A 12,000-nucleotide genomic window follows, 5' to 3' on the forward strand; every position below is an offset into this window, starting at 1 on the left:
AATGCCTCTTTTGCCTGGGCTCAAGCTTCAAGACTGAAAATCATATCCAAGAGAATTGTAATTGACAATCCTGTGTGGACAAGTCTCCAGTTGTACACACACACACACACACACACACACACACACACACACACACACACACACACACACACACACACACACACACACACACACACACACACACACACACACACACACACACACACACACACACACACACACACACTTGTTGTCAAGGTGTAAATATTAAACATGCGTCATCCGAGTATCAGACTGATAGTGTATAGAGCGCACCTATAAGAATCTCTTAGCCAATGAAAATGTTTCACGAGTAAAACAATGAATTGCAATTAATAGCCAACTCGACCTGCCGAGAGACCCTGGTGAAATGGGCATGACGGAGAGTGTGTGACGAGGAATGGGAAGAGTTGGAACATGTCAGTCAATTTTGGATTAAGGAATATAAATAGAAATATGTATCATTTTAATTTTAAATTTTACGTTTTTTTTTCCATGAAACTTTTAGATTTGGGGGGTAAAAGCGTGTCTTCTCAATTAATCGTATGTTAACTGATAAGGTCAACTAACAATTGACAAGTTAATTGATAATGTGCATCGCTACTGTCCACAGCTTGTTCTTGTCGCGGAGGGCAGACTTGTGTGTGAAGAACCGCGAAGGTGAGACGCCACTGGAGTGCTGCAGCCACAACTCAAAGGTGTGGAGTGCCCTGCAGGCCAGCCGCAAACTCAAGGAGAGCAGCAGGGCTCCAGGAACAAGGGAAACTCCCTCAGATAAGCTCCTCAATAGGTACTATAGACCCCTTTACTGTTTGTTCACAGGTGTAACGTAATCATGCTGTGTGGGTCAAAGACGTGCAAAATGAAATTGTCCTTCAGTATAACGGATACCTTCTGCTGACTGTAACTGTAAAAAACATGACTCTTTTTATTTATTTATTTTTCCAGTGAATTCATGAAAGCCTTGGCTGTCATCCATTCACTTGAAACAATTTAAGAATCATGTTTTGAAGGGATCCATAACACTGAATGACAATTTCATTTTGCACATCTTTGACCCGTGTGCACTTTGTTGCAGCAGAATCGACTGACGAATGTACCGCATATTCTTAAAGAAACTAGCCAGGTTTTTCTTCCGAAACAAGAAAATAGATGGTCACAATAGCTTCAGATATGAAGTGGGCACCACAGATACAGGCATTCCTGATGTTGTCCTCAGTACAGTCAGCACATATACAAACCCCAACTCCGGTGAAGTTGGGACGTTTGGTAAACAGTGAATAAAATCAAAATACTATCATTTTCAAAACATTCAATCTATTCATTAGATGGAGAATAGTGAAAAGACAACAAATTAAGTGTTAAAACCGAGAAAAAATATTGTTTTGGGGGACATATGTACTCATTTCTAATTTGATAAATCCAACACGTCTCAAAAGAGTTGGGACGGGGATCAGTGAAATTTAGTAAACATCCAAATAAGATAAAACAACAAAGAAGAACATTTCAAAATGAATTGTACTGACGGTCAATATAGGTGTCCAGGTCTAAGATCATCACAGAGAGGCTGAGTCACTCAGAATTAAAGATGCAAAGGGAATAATTACCATAGTTATTACATACATTTTTGAATTCCCTTTGATTCACCACGATTGAGTGTATATAAGACATGCCATGTGAAAATAACTTGTAAATTACTCCAAAATGAACATACATGAGTAAATAATTTAGTAGCAGGAATTAACTGTTGGTAATGGGATTTTGGTAACAGTAGTGAGGGAATTGCAATGGGAATTTCAAGTTACATTAATGAGGTTTTACCAATTATTTGTCAAAAACATGAAACGTAGCAATGTCAAGGTTATGCTATCAATGCAAGGTCAATTGGCACATGTCTCTCTTTAAAAAAAAGAAAAAAAAGAATCATTAATGTTGGTTAATCCCAACAATAATATAGGTAACGGGACTGAGGACCAAGGGTGACCATCTTAAAATAAAATGTAGATTTTTAAATATAGACCAGATCATCAGAGAAGATGCTTTTGCTCCTCCCATGTCCTTCAGAATGGCAGAAGGGATGTAGCTGACTGTTGAATATGTGACAAAAATTTCAGAGCAGCGATGTGTATCGGTAACAGTACTGAGTGAAAACTTGGAGACATCACTAAAATGCTTATTTTAAGTGAAATATCATGTAATGAAAGCCTTTGAAAAGCCTTTGAAAGCCCACCTGGGAAACTCCAACTCCCATTGTCATTGTGACATAGCACCCCACAGCACACAAGTGTTCACTGCACACTGCACAGAACGAAATAGCATTTTTATGCCTCACCCGTGCAAGCGGGCAGCACCCAATGACGCCCCAAGGGAGCAGTGTGGTGGGAGGGTACCATGCTCAGGGTACCACAGTCATGGAGGAGTCTTTTTTTGCGTACGCATCTGTTATAAATCCAGCCCAGAGTTTGCGGTGCACTTTCAGTGGTTCAGGTATTAACGGAGCAATACAAGAGGAATTCATGGGGGCATAGTAAGGGAAATAATCTGTGAGTTTGTGAAAGGGTATATATTGCTATATAAACATTGCTCATTTGTTGAAACATTTGAGTTTGGAGGACGATAATTTTCTCAATCAACAAACCTATAAGTTGTTTCAATGTGTGATCTCTGTGAATGGTAGGTCGGGTTAATTCATGTGGGCTAAATAATTTGTAAAAACTAACACAAATCTGCCACAATAACTGTCCATTCATAGCCAACCGCCTCTGCCCTCTAGAGGATTTATTGCGTAATGTCCATTTTACGGATGACGGTGCTGTTTTGCCACTGCTTTTTCAGTTGCATAAAATTGCCTTTTAGGCTTTAGATCATTTGCTTCATGTCATGTTATTCAGTCTCTCAAACTCAAGTAAATAGGACATACTATTTTTGCTTTGCATTGCATATGGATGCAGCATTGGTCTTCTTTGTCATGCTCTCTACCAATACCTTATAGGTGAATTCCAGGAAGGAAGGAGTTGGGGATTCCTCTTGTGTGGGTTTGGTGCATAAGTGAAAGTTGGCATCTGGATAACTGTACTCTTTGTGTGTGTGTGTGTGTGTGTGTGTGTGTGCGTGTGTGCGTGTGTGCGTGTGTGCGTGTGTGTGTGTGTGTGTGTGTGTGTGTGTGTGAGCGTGTGTGTGTGAGCGTGTATGTTTGCCTGTGTGTGTGTTCGTGTTTGTTGAGTTCTGTCCTTTTATAATCTCTGTGTTCATGCTGTGTCACCTGTTTGTGCAGGGACATCGCACGAGGCTATGAGAGCGTGCCTGTGCCATGCGTGAATGCTGTTGACGATGACCCTTGCCCTGACAACTACAAGTACATTCCTGACAACTGTGTTACATCTCCAATGAACATAGACAAAAATATTACACATTTACAGGTAAGCAGGGCTTTATTAAAGCCTTATCCCAGACTGCAATTCAATTTTAGCTGTATACATAGTACAGTACCCTGTATCCCAAAAAAGGCCCCACCTGGAATTTGATGTTAATTTTGGTGCATAAATTGCTTGTACAGATGTTACATAAAAAGATTTTCTTTGTCTTCAAATTTGAATCATCCATCTGTTTGTTTTCAGACTTAATGAGCCCAAATGTGTAAAACGATTTGTGAGGTTTTTTTGTGCCTTTTCTCTGTTTATAGTGGGGTATCAGTTACAAATAAATGCAAAGTGTCAAATGTGGTTGGTCAATGTCAGATCTTGGATAATAATCTCAGTTTTATGACTTAAGAGCGTTTTTTAAGGATAAAAAGACCCATGTTTCAATAGGCGAACCTATATTAGCCTAGACATTTCTTAAGGGAGTGCATTCTATCTGGATTTAGATGTTACAATTGAATTATTTATCTTACATTTATAAGAAATGGATGGAAATAGAGATTCAAATTTACAACCTCCATTTTTATGATCATTTAGGATATGCTTAATTTACAGTGGGCCCTTATGGGGCACCTAAGTCACGCCCTTCTACTTCCAATCCGTGGGGCTGGAGCTCTCCAAAATTTTGAATGTGAGTAAATGGAGCGAGTCAAGCTAAATCCTCTTCCTGTTAAGCATGTGCTCCCGATTTCAATTATGATGGCAGTGAATTTCAAAGGTTTGGAATTGCGTCGTAAGACCACTCACTTTCGGAACGCAAGAAATGTTATTTTAGCTTTTTGCAAAACTGTGTTGGAGACTACAACGTGCGACTCGCATATTTGACGTGAACCGAGGCACAGCCAACCCTACCGCTGCACCGTGGCTGAAGTGGCTGCACGTCGGACATGCGACTTCTGTTGTGTAGTCAATTGTATATTTTTGCACACACACGACTCAAACATCGCTTGCCAAGTGAAGTTGACAAGCACACCATTGGTTATCATTAATTCTGAGGTACAGCATATGTGTGATCGACGGGGGAATACAAGGTGGATCGGAAATTAGCTTTGATCAGTCCATTACAGCCCAGTCAAAAGTTTAGGCTTTCACAGTCCCATGAGCCGCCTGGAAGGGGTGAAGACTAACCGCAGAGATACACCAGCGGCGACGCGATTCAAGCGACAGAGTGTAGCAGCAAGCGATACGAGAGATTGAGGAGACTAGAGTATGTCCGTACAGGCAGAAGGCAAAGCATTCAAGCATTCCCATTGGCTGTGGCCACTGACCTCTATACAGTCATTGGCTGTCGCGGCTTGTCGCCGAACCGCGTCATAGAAAGTTGAAAAGATTTCAACTTCAAATTGTCGCGCTCGTCGCGCAAATCGCTCTAGTCTCCAGAATCGCTTTTATCTCTCGACTCAATACAAAGTCAATTACTTCCGTCGCTCGACTCGCTCAGATCGCCGCTGGTGTATCTCTGCGGTTAGGTGTCCCATTGGGTGTGAAGGAACTTGCTGGATTTGGATGTAAGTTGTTGTTTTTCTTTAAAATCTTTGAACACAGAAATAGACAACCAATTGTTTTTTTAAATGAAAGGTTAACATTTGAAGACATTTCATTTAAAACAATCAAATATCATTTAGGCCAGTGGTTTTCAAAGTGGGGCAGGGGACCCCTGGAGGGCCACGAGACAGTGCTAGGGGGGTCTTGGCAAGTTGGAAAGAAAAGTTTAGCATGGTTCATGTTTTCATTTGATGGGTTTTGGGATGCACCAACACCATCAAGTTGTGAGGGGGTACACAGATCTGTGTATCCTTATACAGAAAAAGTGTGGCATGGCAGGAGGGCCTTGGCTGGAACTTACTGGTATATGGGGGCCTTGTCAGGGCAAAGTTTGGGAACCACTGATTTAGGCAATGGATAAAATGCAGTATAGGACTTAAATACAACTTCCAGTAAGGAAAACAGTAGAAGGATTCACAAGGATGTGCCACAAGTAAGGAAAACAGTAGAAGGATTCACAAGGATGTGCCACATGCACAGAAATACGGAGGAGGCATAGTATAGCATACAGTGACACTTTAGTACTCTGCCTGCATTCATTGGTGTGTGTGCCTGGGTGTTGGGGTTTCCACAGTGCCTAAATGCTTGTAATGCATTGAAAAACGTATGCTGTTAGCTTGATAATAGGGTGTGTTGCTTACAGCGTGGGCTGTTGCTGTGAGACAGCATGGAGTAGATGTGTGAGGTAGCATGGTTTGAGTGTATGAGAGAGCATGAGCTCGGTGTGTTGGAGACCATGGGCTGGGTGTGTTGCAGTGTTAATTTCGTCAACCATGACTATGACTAAAATATTTCGTCAATGCCCTTTTTTGATTTTCGTCATTTAGACTAAGACTAAGACTAAATTTGGATGACAATGACTAAAATATGACTAAGACTAAAATTGATTTTCGTCATTGTGACTAAGACTAAGACTAAATTTTAAAAAGATGACGAAATTAACAATGGCGTTAAATAAAATAGAGAAAAATAGAACCAGTGTGTGAAGAGGTTTTATTCTGTACAGTGTGATATATGTTAAAAAGAGAAGCAGTGTGCGGAGAAGGTTTATTCTGTACAGTCAATGACGTATGTTAAAAAGAGAAGCAGTGTGTAGAGAAGTTCTATTATGTACATTGTTGACTAAAATGACTAAAAATTGATTTTCGTCATTTAGACGAAGACTAAGACTAAATTGGGAAGGCAATGACTAAAATATAACTAAGATTAAAATTGATTTTCGTCATTGTGACTAAGACTACGACTACATTTAAGAAAGCTGACAAAATTAACACTGATGTGTTGAATAACACTGTCTGTGGCAGGGAAGAACAGGGCTATAAGTGGCTATAACTGTATGTGCAGGTATCTGATGTGAAGCAGCAGCTGTTTGTGTGTGTGGTGTGAGAGGCCATTGCTGTGTAGGAGAGCATGGACTGACTGTGTGGATGGAACATTGTGTGTGTGTGTGTGTGTGGGGGGGGGGTGATGTGAAGGTGACATGAGGTACTGTAGTGGAGGGGTCATAGGGCCTGCTGGAGTCTGTGTGTGTGCACATTCATTTTCATAACTGTAAGCACTAAAAAGAGATCAATTATCCTGACAGCTTCATTTTAAGTAGAAAGCATCTTCTGAACAATAATAACTTAGAAATCATATGAACTATTTAAAAAACAAACTGGCAGTATTCTTGGACTAAATTTCATTGGATGAAACCCTACAAAGTTTTCATTCTCTCATTTTATGCACTTGCAACATTTTCATACATCTTGGTTTTATGTGTGAGGCTTAAGTAGAGTAACATACAAGACAAACTGTTACACAGCATGTATTCCTCACAAATACTCTTACCATATGGACACTATATACTCTTACCATATGGACACACAGGGCATTTTCTTGGACAATTTAATTTTTTACTCATCTCCTCCACTTTCCTCAATATCAATCATCATTTTAAAGGCATTATAAAATACACTCGCCTCCAAAAGAGTTGTCGCCTATCCATCTGTTTGGAATAACAGCTAATAACCTGACTTTCAATTAATCACTTGGCTTCAGAAGTCACTCATATGAAAGCTACAACCCTCCCGAATGAAAATGTATGTACAAAAATAAATTTCATGCACCAAAGAAAGATTGACCCTTTAATGAACACAGACAAGGCAGATTTTGACAAGACAAAAGTTTTGTCGCCTATCGAACATAATGTGAAAATGAGCAGATAAGTCTCTTCAAAACACTTCAAATACACAGATCGGGTGTCATACTTAATCACTGATTCACTCACACCTCTCCAGAAAATCAACTTTGGCCTTAGGTGTATGTTTAGGGTCATTGTAATCATGGAAAGCAACACAATGAAAATCAATGGAGTTCAATGGGAGATGGTGACATATTTGCTATTCGTAGAGCAATACATTTTAAACTTCATGATGTAATCAATGATAAAAGCCCTCACACACCAGCAGCATGCATGCAGCTCCACATAAGAGCTGTATCCCTCCCATGTTTGACTTTAGGCACCATGTATTTTTTCCAAATTCTTCACCTTTAACACCAAAGAAGTCTCTCCCACTGTCCTGTCTCAAAAAAGCCAGCCAAGAGTATGTCAGGCCTAATTCTGACAAAAATGAAGGCTAATGGGACTCATACTCTGAAGTCAAGATCCCAAGATCAACCATTTTAGAACTGATAGCATCAAAACGTTATGGTGTTGGAGATGAAGAATATGAAAAAAGAGAAATGGTGCATAAAGTGAAACATGGTACAGATACAGCTCTTATGAGGAGCTGCATGCATGCTGCAGGTGTTTGAGGGCTTCTATCATTGATTACATCATGAAGTTAAAAATGTATTGCTCTACGAATAGCGAATATGTCACCATCTCTCATTGAACTCCATTGATTTTCATTGTGTTGCTTTCCATGATTACAATGACCCTAAACATACACCTAAGGCCAAAGTTGATTTTCTGGAGAGGTGAGAGTGATTCAGTGATTAAGTATGACACCCAATCTGCGTATTTGAAGTGTTTTGAAGTGACTTATCTGCTCATTTTCACATTATGTTCGATAGGCGACAAAACTTTTGTCTTGTGAAAATCTGCCCTGTCTGTGTTCAACAAAGGGTCAATCTTTCGTTGGTGCATGAAATTTATTTTTGTACATACATTTTCATTCGGGAGGGTTGTAGCTTTCATATGAGTGACTTCTGAAGCCAAGTGATTAATTGAAAGTCAGGTTATTAGCTGTTATTCCAAACAGATGGATAGGCGACAACTCTTTTGGAGGCGAGTGTATTTTATAATGCCTTTAAAATGATGATTGATATTGAGGAAAGTGGAGGAGATGAGTAAAAATTTAAATTGTCCAAGAAAATGCCCTGTGTTTATTCATTCATGAAAATTCTAACTCTTAAAGGCCAACTTCCGATAAAAAAACAGTTTTACTCATTCCTTTTGAAAATCGGACGGTCACCCCAAGTTAAACTCACATGCAAGGCCTCATAATGGTGAGTCACCTTGCCTGGCTGTGTTTCCCGGTGTTTCCCAATTGACATAAACAATGCAGAGCCACGAGCGAATCATGAAAGCCTTTCTGTGTTGCGTCACATCAAAAAAAGGCGTTGCCCACAAAGGTTTATGTCGACCCATTTTTCTAAAAACATGTCGAGTAATTTTTTTCTGCTTGTTTTCAAAACAAGCAACGCCTGGTGGTCCGAAACCTAGCTTAGCTTAGCTATCAGCTGGGTGCTACTCTCAGATATACAGATGCCTGCCCACTCTGGTCGATCCATGCCTGCAGTTCGCCTAGGGGTCGCTGTCGTAAGGGCACAGCCCTGTATGGAGCCTGAACGCCTCCGTTGGCACCCATATAGTGCAGTACCACCCGGGGAAATGGAGAGTCTGTAATCCATTATTTCTCTCATCAGAGCAGGAGGAGGGAGCCAATCAGAGACGCATATCCACAAGAAACCCTGAACACCCTCTCGTTTGTCCACAAGCCACCTTGCTAGCTTGCAGAAACGGCTTGAAACATAGCAACCCGAACTTTTTTTTTAAAAAAACAGGACCAATGCGTAACGCATTCAATAACAATGGGGAACACAGCAGTATTAATGAAATAACGATGAGAGGACATCTTTAAGCTTCAGGGCTATTTTTGAGTTTTTTGAGGTTATGCACAACATCTAATTAAATGGTTGCTGTTTCCGCATACTTTGACCTATCATGAAGTGACTGTTACTATTTGGAAGTTCAGACTCTGTAGGATCCCCCGTAAGTGTCAAAGATTTTGTGATGTATTGCCAAGAACTTACAGGGACTGGAACATCTTTTTTTTCTGAAATGCGGTCATGAAGACCCACTGGAAATTGTTACATTTCAGCAGCTTAACATTTAGCCTTGGAAACACATTTGAGACTTATTCACAGGTCTACTGAAGCTGTTTGTCAAAGGAGATCTAGTTACAGCTATATATGACCTTTCCCAAGACAATTATGTGTGGATATGCACATGTGTTTTGCGTAGTGTCTTTTTGTACCATTTTTAGTTAGTCAAAATGCACCCAAAAAAATTAAGGTCTTACTGTATAAGAACCTTTTGAGCTAGAAGCCTGATAATGGGACGAAAAGGTATTGTTGAGCAAATCTGAAATTTCACTGTCCCTGGATGAGCCATATGGCTCATTTGAAAACCTGGACTGTGGACTATCATTCAGTCTTTGAATGGAGTTTCTAGCGGGAGCTGCAGTCATTCAAAGAAAATGTGCCAACACGAAGCTGCGTAAAACAGGACCTGCCCACTTCTCTTCTAATGGCCCGTGTACATCAGGCGCTACCTACGCGACCCAGGTAGCTGGGGTGGTTGAAGAAGTTTCGCCATGAATTCGTTTTATTCGCTCTGGACGCTGCACTGACATGTTTGATTCAGCTAATCACATAACGGCTCTGTCTTGACAGCCTGGGACATTCGTCGATATGAACATTCCAATTGGTTTTCGCCGAACCGCGTCATAGCGAATTCGCTTAAGATTAGCTTGAATTTAATCGTCAAATTTCGCTCTGATCACTCAAGAAGCTTCGCTCCCGAATTCGAATTCGCTCTGGTAGCTTTATTCGCCTTCCCTCCATAGAGAAACAATGACTTCCGCCGTGCAGGTCGCTTAGTTCGCCTTCGATGTACACTGGGCTTAAGGCTTGTCTTTCAGGGTAGGACTGTCACAGAACCACATAAGTGGTGCCCACATAATCAGCAGAGTGTGGGATTCTTGTGGAATTCCATTGATCATATGAAAAATATGGAAGTTTAGGCAAAAACAGCAGAATTCTTAAGGGGGAAAAATGTGATAGTTTTTTTTTCACACAAGTGGTTTAGTGTATTATAACAAGATGCCAATACCACCACCTTCTGTCTGTGTTTTGTTTCCTGCAGTATTGTGTGTGCAAAGATGACTGCTCCTCAACCAACTGTATGTGTGGGCAACTCAGTCTGAGATGTTGGTATGACAAGGTAAGTGACTAGTCAGTACAACAAGAATCGCTTTTGCGAGATATTGAAATACAATGCTGTTGTCATGATGTCATCACAAGGCCAAGATGAGGCAAGTGTACGTAACAGTGGTACTCTACCTCCAGCGTAAATGTCACAACACTGTCATATTGCACTTGGACCGCTATTGTTACCTCTTTACCACTAGAGATGTACAGGATCCAAGATCCGGTAGGATAATAGGGTTTTTCAGACTATCTGGATCCGGCAGGATCTTAAGCAGTGGATCCGGTATCTGGCAGTTACTTAAAAATCAGGATCTGGGGCATCTCTACTTTTTACGTAGCCTAGGCTTTTCAGTCAGTCTTTCTCAACCCCAATCGCTGCATGAAGTGAAAGCCCTTTGGAAGCTGCCGTTGAAGGCAGTGTGGCAGTAAGCCAATGAGTCTTAAAAATAGTTTGCGCCAACGTAATACAAAGGGCCCACGTGTGCGAGTTGGCTATGTCTTTCAACCCTTTCGTAGGATCCGGTATCCGGTTCCGGATCCGGCAGGATCTTAAGCAGTGGATCCGGTATCCGGCAGGATCCTAAAAATCAGGATCCGGTGCATCTCTATTTACCACTTTGATCAATTTGCACTAGATTAAACTTGTTTCATCCAGTTTGCTTTGTTGTAGTCTAGAAATTTCAATAACACTCAACGGTGGGTTTAATCTAGATCTTAAAATGTGCACCGTGTATATATTTTTAGTAGTTAATTTCCAGAATCCATGCTGCCCATTCACAAATGTTACCTTTTAACAAATACCACCACCATCAAATTCTGACTGAGAAAATTGCACTTTTCATACATGTAAAGGGGGAATTTCTCCATCGTCCACCATTTTGAAATTCCAGAAATAGACCATTTTTAGCTACAAAACTCGCTGTCCGTTGGTCATACTAGTAAATACTACTTTATTATTCAGAAAATACTAATGAAAAGATTAAATTTGGCAATAGTTTTTTATTCTTTTTTATTGAACAGTGAGAAACAAACAAAAAACAAACACTAAGACAAAAAAAAGAAAGAATATACCACACAACATCATTCACCCCGCATCATCCTCGACTCTCCCACTCTGCCCACAGCTCCCCAAACCTCCCCATTTGCAATCTACGTGCAAAAGTGATCTTTTCCATCAAATAAATCTCCTCGACTATATCAGTCCATTCTGTTATAGTGGGTATATCTGGCTGCAGCCAATGCCCTGTAACAGTCTTTCTAGCAGCCAGGCCCGCTGACAGAGGGGGACAAATGCATATGTTTTCCCGGGCCCAGGGAGACAGGGGGCCCGGAATTGGGTCCCCATTACATTGTATGTATTGGGTAGGGGGCCCTTTCAGATTACTTTGTCCTGGACCCAGCAAAAGCTGGGCTATTACAGAATATGTATTTCATTGTTATGAAGCCATTCTAAAAATGGAGATGTAACCAAGAATAACCAAATGTTCATTCTGCCAATCTAAAAATAATGGTTTCTGTCAAAAAAATATTGCTGCACCTT

The 12,000-nt window shown here is 40.7% G+C and overlaps 1 protein-coding gene across 2 annotated transcripts in view; it reads left to right on the top strand.

Annotated features, from left to right (window-relative positions):
• Positions 1-12,000, top strand: part of ehmt1b (euchromatic histone-lysine N-methyltransferase 1b) — a 117,677-nt gene that overhangs the window by 85,606 nt on the left and 20,071 nt on the right. For both annotated transcript variants that reach the window (XM_063211052.1, XM_063211053.1), the window contains exons 20-22: positions 632-808; positions 3,293-3,437; positions 10,396-10,473. In XM_063211052.1, the coding sequence (XP_063067122.1) occupies positions 632-808; positions 3,293-3,437; positions 10,396-10,473 (400 nt within the window). The remainder of the gene's footprint in view (positions 1-631; positions 809-3,292; positions 3,438-10,395; positions 10,474-12,000) is intronic.

Source organism: Engraulis encrasicolus, chromosome 11 (assembly GCF_034702125.1).
Source record: "Engraulis encrasicolus isolate BLACKSEA-1 chromosome 11, IST_EnEncr_1.0, whole genome shotgun sequence".
NCBI classification, from domain to species: Eukaryota; Metazoa; Chordata; class Actinopteri; order Clupeiformes; family Engraulidae; genus Engraulis; species Engraulis encrasicolus.